Below are 12,818 nucleotides of genomic sequence, written 5' to 3' on the forward strand. Positions count from 1 at the left end.
GTTTATAACCGTAATATTAATATTTTTTGATATCATCGGAGTAGACAGAACGCATCCTGGGCGAACCTACTCTATAGGCGAACGAACTCAGAGCGAACTTCTTCTTTAGATCTTTACACCCTTTATATGTCCAGTAAATTGACACTACTGTAATGAAAAAAAATCTTTTAAAATGGAAAAAATTCAAGAATGAGCTCTAAGATTCATTTATGAAGATTATGATATTCATTACGAAAAACTGCTAGAAAAATCTAAATTACCATTTATAAAAATAAGAAGAATAAAAACAATTGCAATAGAAACATTTAAGATCACAGAAAACAGCAGTTCGAACTACTAGTAGGTATGGCTTAAGATCGTTTCGCTATTATGCTGCACAAGTCTGGAATGAGCTACCGAACCATTGTCGAATGGAAACATCTTTTGACCAATTTAAAAAATTGGTACAAACATTGGATCCAAGTAACAGCTCATGCCAGTGCAGTGCATGCATATAGTGTGTATGCCTGTTTTATTTTACTTTTATATTTTGTGTAACTATATGATTTGTGCAATCTTATTATTAACTTGTGCTATGTTTTAAGTGTACTATATGCTTTTAACCTAGTATATATGTCATTTATGGTATCATAATTACATTAGATGTATGTTTCATTATAATACTTTATTCTGATTGGCTAACTGCACATCACATGTTATTCCTTAAGCAATTGCATTACTCAATAAAACTTTTCATTCGTGATAACACGTGGTCCCACAATAAAGTGCACAGTTGAAGTTAAATAAAAAAATCTAAAATTCGTGTTTTCATGATCATAGCTAAAAATGTAATTATAAGTATTGAATGCTTCTTTTTGTAACTTTATAGGGTTGTAAAAGCGTTGACCGTGCGTACATTTTTAGAATGAAGCGCTTAGCTTTTACACCCCAATAAAGTTACAAAAATAAGCATTCAATTCTTAATTAATATGCATTATATGTTTAAAATTGTGTTGTTTTTCATGACTTTTGTATGTGTGTATTGTATTTTGTTATTAAGTCGATTTGAGAATAGCTCACTAGAGCTTGTGTTATGTAGTTTATTGAATATCGACTCTAAGTAAAACTTTGAATCTTATATGGTAACCATACTTTCGTATGTCGAACAGTTCCACCACCTAAGGGGACACACATTGACCAAAAATAAACGAAAAATAAGTTTTTATGCATACTTAACATGGGAAGTTTACAGTTTTTACATGCGAAGTTTAGCCGATTTTTTTTTTTGTGTTTTTTTTTTACTTCGAGCAGTTTAGATTATTTTGGTCTACTGTTACTTAATATATCAGTAGACCAAATGAACGGACAGGGGCGAACATGTAATCAGGAAGAACCATATAGATATCGGAGGTGCACCAGTTCGGTGCGGTGGAAATACTATCCAGAATAAGAACAACCATACTCGTTTCTTTCCCTCTCACAAAACATACCTTTTCAAAAATGAGAAGTTCTCAACTCCGTAAAGTCTTTTTAAGATTTCATAGAAATAATTCGACCTGTAATGATAAACAAATATGGGAAATTATGAAGAATTCTTTGGATGGATACAGAGATGTTTGGTTTATGCCTCTTCGCCTGAAGGATTTCATGTCGGGGACGAATTTTTCACATGCATCTTTGGATGTTGATCAGTATTTCCGAGATCAACAAACAGTAACAAACAATAACACATATCCAGGAAGTGTGAAACCATATCTAATTCCGTTCAAATCATTGTTTCATAGCGGATTTGATGCTTTACAAAAGAAAATTGATAAAAATCCCATTGATTCATCCTTGCTCTCATATGCAACTGAAACACTTGTTTCTGGTTTTTTATATAGAAAAGGTTGGTATCACCTTGTACTTTCATTCAACCTGTCCAAACCCTCTTATGCAGCAGTACAGCCAGGCATAATTCAATCCATGAACCCCTTTTTAGTGCTTAAAAGGACTGAATTACAGCATATAGAATAGAATAGAATAGAATATGTATATGCTAGTCCAAATAATAATGATGTCTTGAAAGGCTATTATAATATTTTGTGCTTTGACGCCTAACATCATCGCTGTAAGGAATCAAAGCACAAAATATAATAGCCTTTTAATACGTCATAATTATTTGAACTAATGTATGTGCTTGTTCTTTAAACAATACACCTTATCGCTATTTAGTCCATTCCGGGAAAAACAGTCACTTATTTGGAAATTAGTATGGCGTTCATTATCACTTGACTAGTATATATTTGTTTAGGGTCCAGCTAAAGGATGCCTCCGGGTGCGGGAATTTCTCGCTACATTGAAGACCTGTTGGTGACCCTCTGCTGTTGTTTTTTATTTGGTCGGGTTGTTGTCTCTTTGACACATTCCCCATTTCCATTCTCAATTTTATTTATACAACTTCCTGTTTTGGGTCACCGGCCGAAAAATGGAGGTCATCAGCAGTGAACTGAGGGAGAAAAAACTTTACAAAGTGATCATCAAGAAACTTTGATATAGTATGATCCACTTTTTTCGAAATTAGAATTAAAGTAAAAAAATATTTTGTTTGAAGTATTTACGGTAGTTTAAACAGGTCTCATTAAAAAGTATCATGCATGGTGCATTGTTTAAACAGGGTCCCAGATAGCTTCAACTGGACAGTCAGAGCTCAGACATAAATAAGTCTGAATCTGCTTTTGACTCATAGAGGTCTAAATTTGTAAGTTTTAGGATTTGTCTCCCTTTAATGCAAGACAAAATACGACTTTAATAAGTCAAATATTGTAAAGCAAGAAATAATTGACAAGAATCAAAAAGTTGCAAATAACGACTTCTACAAGTCGATAAGTGATCAAAATTGGTAAACTTCAAGACCCACGCATATTTATAAGGAGGTCATGCATCTAAATCAAATAATGACAACATTGAAAGACAATGCTTTGTCTTCTAAAGAAAAATATGAACGAGAGTCTAAAAAATCGGAGATAATGTTAATTAACCTTACAATGCAACCACCTGGAACAACACTTAATGAGGTAAAACATCTGTGTTTAGTCAGGATGTTCAATTAGACAATTAAATATAGATAGCTCAAGTCCTTGTGAACTCTCAGACAGGTTTTTGCTGTCATAGGTGGTGTAGTTTGGCCACCAAGTGAAATTAAGTTTTTTCATCAACATAAATAGACCTAAACAAGTCTGTCATTTTCTGACTTAGATAAGTCTAAAATTGAAAACATATTTTTATGATAAATACATGTTTTGACTTCTATAAGTCGAAAACAAAAATGGACTTGTTTATGTCTGAGCTCTGACTGCTGGATGAAAAAGTTGTGTAATTTTAGAACTTATCTGGAATGGAATAAATAGCGATTAAGTGTATGAATATACATGTACAAATAGACCACTTTCGAGTTTTGTCCGTCACCAGAAAAAACTAGTCAATTATGCACACCTTTATGACGTCATTTACTAGATAGGGGGGATCGCCTGCATCCCTGCACTATTAATCATTAATAATGTTCATCAAGCATCTTAGTGAACATCATTGTGCTGGATAAACTTTAGAAAATGTTTGTTCTGTAGGTACTTAATCACAATTCCCTAATGACAGCAGTGCTGATTGGCAATTATGAGAATTCAATTTGCCTAAAAATTTATACAATATAACATCATAGTTTTCCAACCACTGACTCGCTGGAATGGAAGTGACAACGCCCCTAAACGCACGAATGATGTTCACTTAAACAAATTTTTGACGGAAATGCATAGAACCCAAGAGTTGTCTATTGGCTTGTTATTCAAGACATGTTATTTAACTAGTGATTCACAATCATGACAATGCTAATTGATAATGGTTTGAATTTTAATTGCTATCTTTTCTGAAATTTTCTTTTTTTATGAACATGATGAATGAAAAAATTATTTTCAATATATTTATGGCAATATACATATTTCCTACCATATGCATGATATGACAAAAAAATGTGCTATCCACAATGCATCATTCTAACATTGAATAAACAAATAGTTGTCTTGTATTCTGCCTAGCTCTACTGTCAAGCAGTACCCATCAGTACCTTCTTTGACCAAATAACACTATTATTATCGGAATTACTCTTGTATAAATGACTAAATAACACTTTTAAATAAAATTTTAAAAATAGCACATATTGGTGACTTTTAAATAATAGAATATTATAAAGGTACTTTTATAATTTAAAAATGATACATACATGTAGAAAGCACGTAAGTTCATAAAGATCATTATAAATAAAGCGTGTACATGTACATCCAACATGGCGACCAAGGAAAAATATGTGGTCGCCATGTTGGATGTATACACTATATTTTCCTCCAAATCACATTAATTAAACTATTAGATTTCATAGGCAGATCCAGGGGGGGGGGGGGGGGCTGAGGGGCCCCAGCCCCCCTTTTGTGGGAAAAATTTGGTTGATTATATAGGGAATCATTGAAGCATGACTGGAGCGGGTCCCCCCCTTAGGAAAAGTTCTGGATCCGCCACTGGATTTTATTAGTTCTTCAAAATTACAGTTAGAAATACATGTAAAAATAAATTTATATCTTTTTCTGAAATTTTCTTTTTTTATGAATATGATCATGATGATGAATGAAAAAATTATTTTCAATATTTATGGCAATTTACATATTTCCTACCATATGCATGATATGACAAGAAATGGTGCATAATCCACAATGCATCATTCTAACATTGAATAAACAAATATTTGTCTTGTATTCTGCCTAGCTCTACTGTCAAGCAGTACCCAGCAGTACCTCCTTTGACCAGATAACGCTATTATTATCGGAATTACTCTTGTATAAATGACTAAATAACACTTTTAAATAAAATTTTAAAAATAGCACATATTGGTGACTTTTAAATAATAGAATATTATAAAGGTACTTTTATAATTTAAAAATGATACATACATGTAGAAAGCACGTAAGTTCATAAAGATCATTATAAATAAAGCGTGTACATCCAACATGGCGACCAAGGAAAAATATGTGGTCGCCATGTTGGATGTATACACTATATTTTCCTCCAAATCACATTAATTAAACTATTAGATTTCATAGGCAGATCCAGGGGGGGGGGGGGGGGGGCTGAGGGGCCCCAGCCCCCCTTTCGTGGGAAAAATTTGGTTGATTATATAGGGAATCATTGAAGCATGACTGGAGCGGGTCCCCCCCTTAGGAAAAGTTCTGGATCCGCCACTGGATTTTATTAGTTCTTCAAAATTACAGTTAGAAATACATGTAAAAATAAATTTATATCTTTTTCTGAAATTTTCTTTTTTTATGAATATGATCATGATGATGAATGAAAAAATTATTTTCAATATTTATGGCAATTTACATATTTCCTACCATATGCATGATATGACAAGAAATGGTGCATAATCCACAATGCATCATTCTAACATTGAATAAACAAATATTTGTTTTGTATTCTGCCTAGCTCTACTGTCAAGCAGTACCCAGCAGTACCTCCTTTGACCAGATAACGCTATTATTATCGGAATTACTCTTGTATAAATGACTGAATAACACTTAAATGTTTTGAAATAAATAATCATCATCATCATTATAAAATTGATTTGGTTTACATATCATATATTTATAACAACACAAACATACTGAATCAAAATACATAACATTAAAATAAAGATCAAGAAGATAAAGGATTTAAGAAGCTGCATATCATGCATAATTAAAAATGCTTAAAACAGTCATGACAATATTACAATTCTATTTGTATTGTAAGTTGAAATTATAAGTTTCATAAACATTATGCGAGTTATAACTGCTGTATGTTTATCATTTTTAGCTCACCTGGCCCGAAGGGCCAAGTGAGCTTTTCCCATCACTTTGCGTCCGGCGTCGTCCATAGTCCGGCGTCTTTAACTTTTACAAAAATCTTCTCCTCTGAAACTAATGGGCCAAATTAATCCAAACTTAACCACAATCATCATTTGGGTATCTTGTTAAAAAAATTTGTCCGGTGACCCGTCCATCTAACCAAGATGGCCCCCACGGCTAAAAATAGAACATAGGGGTAAAATGCAGTTTTTGGCTTATAACTCAAAAACCAAAGCAATTAGAGCAAATCTGACATGGGGGTTTATCAGGTCAATATCTGTCTGCCCTGAAATTTTTAGATGAATCGGACAACCCTTTGTTGTGTTGCTGCCCCTGAATTGGTAATTTTAAGGAACAATGAGGAAATTTTACTGTTTGTGGCTATTATCTTGAATATTATTATAGATAAAGATAAAATGTAAACAGCAATAATGTTCAGAAAAGTAAGATTTACAAATAAGTCAACATGACTGAAATGGTCAATTGACCCCCTAAGAAGTTATTGTCCTTTATAGTCAATTTTCAATAATTTTCATAAAATTTGTAAATTTTTACTAACATTTTCCACTGAAACTACTGGGCCAAGTTCATTATAGATAGAGATAATTGTAAGCAGCAAGAATGTTCAGTGAGTAAGATGTACAAACACATCACTATCACCAAAACACAATTTTGTCATGAATCCATCTGCTTCCTTTGTTTAATATTCACATAGACCAAGGTGAGCGACACAGGCTCTTTAGAGCCTCTAGTTTTTAAAAGATGGACTTCAGATGGGATTTACAAGTAAAAAGATAGTCTATGATGCCTGTTTTCCTTGAGTGCTGGGCCATTTACCTATATTTCAACATGTTAAAAGCTATTAATGACAGACAAAAAACAAACACCCAATTGACCAATGTAGTTGAGAAAATTTCAAAAAAAGAAGAAAAGGAGAACGTTTTTAACTATCATGACTATCGTTTGGGAATAATACTTACCTCAAAAATAATATACTTTACCAGTAAAAAAATAAAAACACTGCAGAATGTCATCATGATCATAAATTCTTTACATTGTCTAATAATTTAGTTTTTGAAGTAACGCTTCTTCTGATTGGCTGACGTTGTTATGTTAATCAGCTCATAGACATAATTTTGACATGTGACCCATCAATGTTTTTTCATTGTTTTCTCCAGCTTAAAATGGAATTTAGTTTTTTCTGTCTATTCTAAATAACATAAAAAAGAGTACACACTTAAAATAACATGCTATGCAGGTTCTTCAGGTTACAACACATTCTTGATGTAATGTCTTCATAGACAGAAAAAATATTACAGTCAGAATAAACTAAAACTTGTAATGTATGTAGAAAATAACCAAATTATTTCTATTTCAGATTATCATGAAAGCTGTCTTCAAGCTGTTTTACGATTACAGAATGAAGGTCATATTAGTGTTATTATGGCGAATCACTTGTTCTCAAGATTGACAGCAAACTTTGGAAGAAATCATTTTGTGACGAATAAAAAACCTAGCAAATTGGATCTTGTAACATGTCCTTGTTCCAGGAACTGTGGAGAGGAAATCATTTACGATAATATTGGAATAGGTAATTTGTTTATTTTCTTAAAGTACCGGTAGTGACTGGTAAAAAATAATGTTTATCCAATTCTTGAACCAATGCATGTATATATCATAAACTTAGTCATCTGTGCAGGATTTTATCATCTTTTACGAATGCATATCTTACAATCGTCAAAAAAATATTTTTCTCGGTCTGTTACGATGTGAAAATATGGCAGCTAATTAATTGTTGTGTTTTGGAGCCGTAGTTTACTGATTGTCACCTTATGTGAACAATCAACAAAGAAGCATTATCGATTTTGAGCAAGTGTATAATTTTGGGTCCTCAATGCTCTTCAACTTTGTATTTATTTGGCTTTTTGAACTATTTTGATCTGAGCGTCACTGATGAGTCTTATGTAGATGAAACACGCGTCTGGCGTATAAAATTATAATCCTGGTACTTTTGATAACTATAACATGTACAATAAAGTAAAAGTTTATTTCAATGACAGATCCATGTGTTTTGCGATTTTGATTTTTACAAGAAAGGTCATGCTAAGTTCACTGCATACAGAAAATATTTCGGCAAATTGTTTACTGAAAGCAAACAATTAAAAAAAAAATATCTCCTAAATTTGAACAAATTATTAAATGTGTTGAGAAACTAGAATATGTACATAAGTTTTATAATAAAAACAAGCCATTAAGTTATAAAAAACATTTTTTTAATTTGAAGGTTCATATGACTTTAAACATGTTAAGGGGGCTCACGGGTATAAATCAATTTTTGTTTTTAATATAGGATTTAGCTATATATTTTGATAAATGAACTTTATCATATACCTAATAGAAATTGAAATTAAAAAATGGGGTCACCAATTGTTTAAGATCATAATCTGTCTCCGAAAGAAGCACACATTTTTGTTAATGTCCTTTTTTTCTGTTGAACTAATAGGAGAAAGAGAGGTAATAACGAAATAAAAAAATAACCTAATCACAGTAATCGCTTAAATTTTACAATTATTTAGTTTATGTACAGCTTATTTGAAAACAGTAATAAAATATATAGGTCACCGATGTGTTAAAAAAAAATTAATGCCAAAAAATTGCATTTTTGCACCAAAGGGAGATAATTTGGAGCTTTTTCAATGATATACACATTTTAAAAGTCATCTGGGGCCAAACCAAATCTACTTTTGGGGTTGATTTTTGTACCTTATCATAAAGTAATAACAAATAGTGTAATTAATAAATTTGTAATGAAAAAACAAATGTTCAATTTTTTGCTGAAATTTTTGAACTATATTTCTATTTGGAAGTGTGTGGGGATCTGGAGCCCCCTTATAGAGTCACATATTGAAATGTGCCCCACGTGATGTTATTTTGCCATTAGGGCCTCCCCCTTTTTAAAAAAATCCTAGGTCTGCACCTACTTATGTTACTGCCTTGGAATTTAGCCTCCTGTCAAATAGAATTTAACAGTTAATAAAAATAAGATGAGGTATATTTTCCAATGGGAAAACCTCTCCACTGGAGACTAAATGGCCTAGAAGTTAGACCCAATTACATTGTAATATCAATGTTACATATTAGTTCAAAGTCTGAGTCCTGCCATTTTTCAAAAACTAAATACCTCAAAAGGGACTTCTGATCTTTCAATAATGTTAGCTTATTTTCTTTTTTAACTAATGCTCTTCTGATTCAACTTATCAATTTTAAATTCAATTTTGTTTTAAATTTCACCAGACAAGATCCTTAAGGAAGAATAATTTATTTTACTTTCAGGAAGTGAGTCTCTATGGTATGGATGTCCAGATATAATGATGCTTCCCTATGGAGGAGTCTGTGGTATTGTAGTACCAGAAGATGCAAGTAGCGAGAACAATGAATTTATGGTGGAGGGCTCCAATCTTGAATCAAATCTTAAAACATTTATAGGGAACAGAGATACATCATCTCTTCGTGGAGAAAATACTGTACAAAGGATAATATCTATGGCAATAACATTTTCTATGTATCAAAAAGTATCAAAACCAACATTAAAACTTGAACAGACTCAGTCAGCATCGATGGTTCCAATTATTGCTGCCAATGCAAGGCAATTTGATATTTATTTGTACGATTCTAAGAACGATATTCTTTTGTGTAATAAAGGACCACCTATTCCATTATGGGAAGATGACACAATAAGAAAAAATCCGGCAAAATTAAACCTTTCATCTGTACTTCAACTTTGGATGACTATTAATTATTTATCGATGCAACCACAGCTTAGAAAAGAGGACACTGAGATTTTGTCTGGAAGTTGTGGCTTCCTCTCAAAAATGACAACGGACAAATTGGAGGACATTGAAGCAACTTTGCGAATGACAAAATGGTTTTATCCACCAGTTAAAAAAGAATTTGAGGTGCATTTCCAAACTCTTACACCCTGAAATATAAATGTATTATGTATGCATCATCATTAAAAGTCGAACAAAACATCAATATCATTAATTGCAATTTTACATCAATGCTCTATGTAGATACAGTTTCAACACAGAATGATACTTTTTTTTTCAAATCAAGTGCACTTTATCCAATTTGAATAAAAAGTAACAAAACTGTGAAGTTGTTGATCATCCAGTCTGGACCAGTCGTTACATTCTTATGACAAATAGCATTAACTGTTCATTGCATATTTGTGCATATACCGGTATATGCATATTAATGTTGCTTGCAAGGGGTGATAGTCTTCAATTTAAATCTAGCTGTAAAGCTTGGTGTGATCTCCGATGAAATTAAATAAATAAATATATAATTAATTTTATTGAAATTGATTAAAAAGATGTACAAATACTTTCTGTCCAGTTAATAAGGTGCTTTAACTTTGCAATGCTTTTTGTTTTGTTGACAAATTTGGAGATTTTTCTCTTTTAAGTGTAATCACAAATACTTATTTTATTGCAAATAGTAAGTACATATTATTCATTTTTGGTAAAGGAAAAACAAATAAAAACAAAAAAACATACATACAGTGTATAGCTCCAGTGGCCAAGTAGTTAGCTTTCGTCATCAGTTGTTGGATGTCGCCCATTATCCAGCCTTTCTTTGATTTTTTAGCTCACCTGGCCAAATGATCATCAGATTAAGATCTATCTGTTCTGAAATTTTGAGATGAATCAGAAAAGCCGTTGTTGGGTTGCTGCCCCTGAAATAGTAATTTTAAGGAAATTTTGCAGTTTTTGCATGGTTATTATCTTGAATATTATTATAGAGATAAACTGTATTAAACAGCAATAATGTTCAGCAAAGTAAGATCTACAAATAAGTCAATATGACCAAAATGGTCAATTGACCCCTTAAGGAGTATTGCCCTTTAAAGTCAAATTTAACAATTTTCGTTAATTTTGGTAATCTATTACAAAAGTCTTCTCACGAAACAAATTTAACTAAACTTGGCCACAATCAGCACTAGGGTATCTAGTTTAAAAAATGTTTCCGATGACCCTGTCTGTCAACCAACATGGCAGACATGGTTAAAAATAGAACTTAGGGAAAAAATGAAGTTTTTGACTTATATTTCTGAAACTAAAGCAAAACGATTGCATTATTTCATGCATCAATTGTAAATAAAAATATCAGGTGAGCGACACAGGCTCCTTGGAGCCTCTAGTTATATTTAATTTGATTTTGAGATCCAATAAACAGAATGAAATCAAACTAAGAGTATAGGTTCCCTACAAGGAACTTACCAAGTATATTGTTACTTGGGTAACTAACATAAACATGATAAAGACATGTCTGGTTTTTTTTTCTGCCAACCAACCCACATTGCTGTCATGGCTAAAAACAGGACATATGAGTAAAATGCATTAAATGTCTTATATCTTTTAAATCATAATAGATAGAGAAAATCTGATATGGGGTAAAAATAATCAAAATGGTATGACCTACTTGCTGTCACACCAGTAGTAATTGCCCTTAAATTACGAATTTTGATTAATTTTAATGTATTTGCCCATTATCTGGAAAACTATTGTATAGAATTTTAAACTATACACAACAAAAGTTATCAGCAATACATGATGTTTACAGAATCTAATACATTTTGTAATACCGAAACCATTAATTGACTCCTTATATGAGTTATTGTCCTGTACTAATTACTATTGACTATTTTGAGAAAATTTGTATATTATCTAAAAGAAAAGTGAAGAATGTGAATAATATATTAATAGCAAAAATGATAAGCAATACAAGATCAACCAAATTCCAATCTGATCGAAGCAATTTAATGACACCTTATAGAAGTTATTGTGCATACTAGTACATTAGGATTGTTGTCTCACCTATTACAAAAGTCACAGAATGCAAGGCAGGGATGCTGATCTTTGTATCATTTGGATGGTTCATTGGTCAATGTTCAGTTATTCTAGTTGTGTCTTTTTCTAAGATACTATAGTCAATATGGCAACAATATTTAATAAATGGAAGGATTTTAAAATGAACATGTCCGTCTGGTCATTGTTACGTTTTCATGGTTGAGTTAGTTTCTCAGATATAATTTATTATAAGCAGAAGGTAAACTACTACTTTTTAATTTCATGATTGTATTGTGTTCATGTTCATCTGTCAGGGTCCATCTGTCCATGACCTCATGGTTCATTTGTTAACGTACAATTTTCAAGGTTCATTGGTTAACGTATAACTTTCATGGTTCATTGATTAACGAATAATTTTCTGCGGTTAGGTCTGTTCAATGGATACTATTGGCAAGGGATTAACTTTATGCAGATATGGTCTTAAGAATGTTTTACCAAGTGTAGTTACTTTGGTTCTGGTGAATAGTTAAATATGGCTTCAAAGGACCAAAAATAGCATGAATAGCGTCTTCTAATTCAGTTTCCCATGGCTCTTCTTCGCAAGAACCAATTAAACGATTGGATACAGGGATGTTCCGGTGAACTTTTTTAACAAGACTGAGTGCTGTTCCAAAGGTCATAATTTCAGGTTTAAAGTCTACATTGAAACACAAGAAATTACGTTTTGATTTCAGTTTACTAGTATTTAAGAATAGATGAAAACAGACGTAAACAGCCAATGCAGAAATGTTCCGCTATTCTCTAGCATGTAGCGTACCCATCCTGATCCTAATAATGTTATGCAGTTAATAAATTATTATTTTACTACGGAAAATCCCTAAAGTCATTTGAATTATTATATTTAACAAAATAGGCTGAAAACAAATGCATTATGTAAGAGATCCTGTGAAAATTCTAGTTAGTGAGATGGGAGGAGTTTCAGATACAAAATGTCTGTCTCCTTTTATAATAGTATATATTTTTCGAAATCTATGTCGGGGGAAATCCAAAAGTCATTCGGGATAAACCTGCATACTGA

The 12,818-nt window shown here is 32.1% G+C and overlaps 1 protein-coding gene across 1 annotated transcript; it reads left to right on the forward strand.

Moving 5' to 3' along the window:
* Positions 1 to 1,412: 1,412 nt before the first annotated feature.
* On the forward strand, positions 1,413 to 10,240 carry LOC139491655 (uncharacterized). The gene is made up of 3 exons (XM_071279446.1): positions 1,413 to 1,867; positions 7,267 to 7,479; positions 9,222 to 10,240. The coding sequence occupies exons 1-3, from the start codon at positions 1,480 to 1,482 to the stop codon at positions 9,869 to 9,871; spliced, it is 1,251 nt and encodes a 416-aa protein (XP_071135547.1). The 5' UTR covers positions 1,413 to 1,479; the 3' UTR covers positions 9,872 to 10,240.
* The last annotated feature ends 2,578 nt before the right edge of the window (positions 10,241 to 12,818 follow it).

Source organism: Mytilus edulis, chromosome 10 (genome assembly GCF_963676685.1).
Source record: "Mytilus edulis chromosome 10, xbMytEdul2.2, whole genome shotgun sequence".
NCBI classification, from domain to species: Eukaryota; Metazoa; Mollusca; class Bivalvia; order Mytilida; family Mytilidae; genus Mytilus; species Mytilus edulis.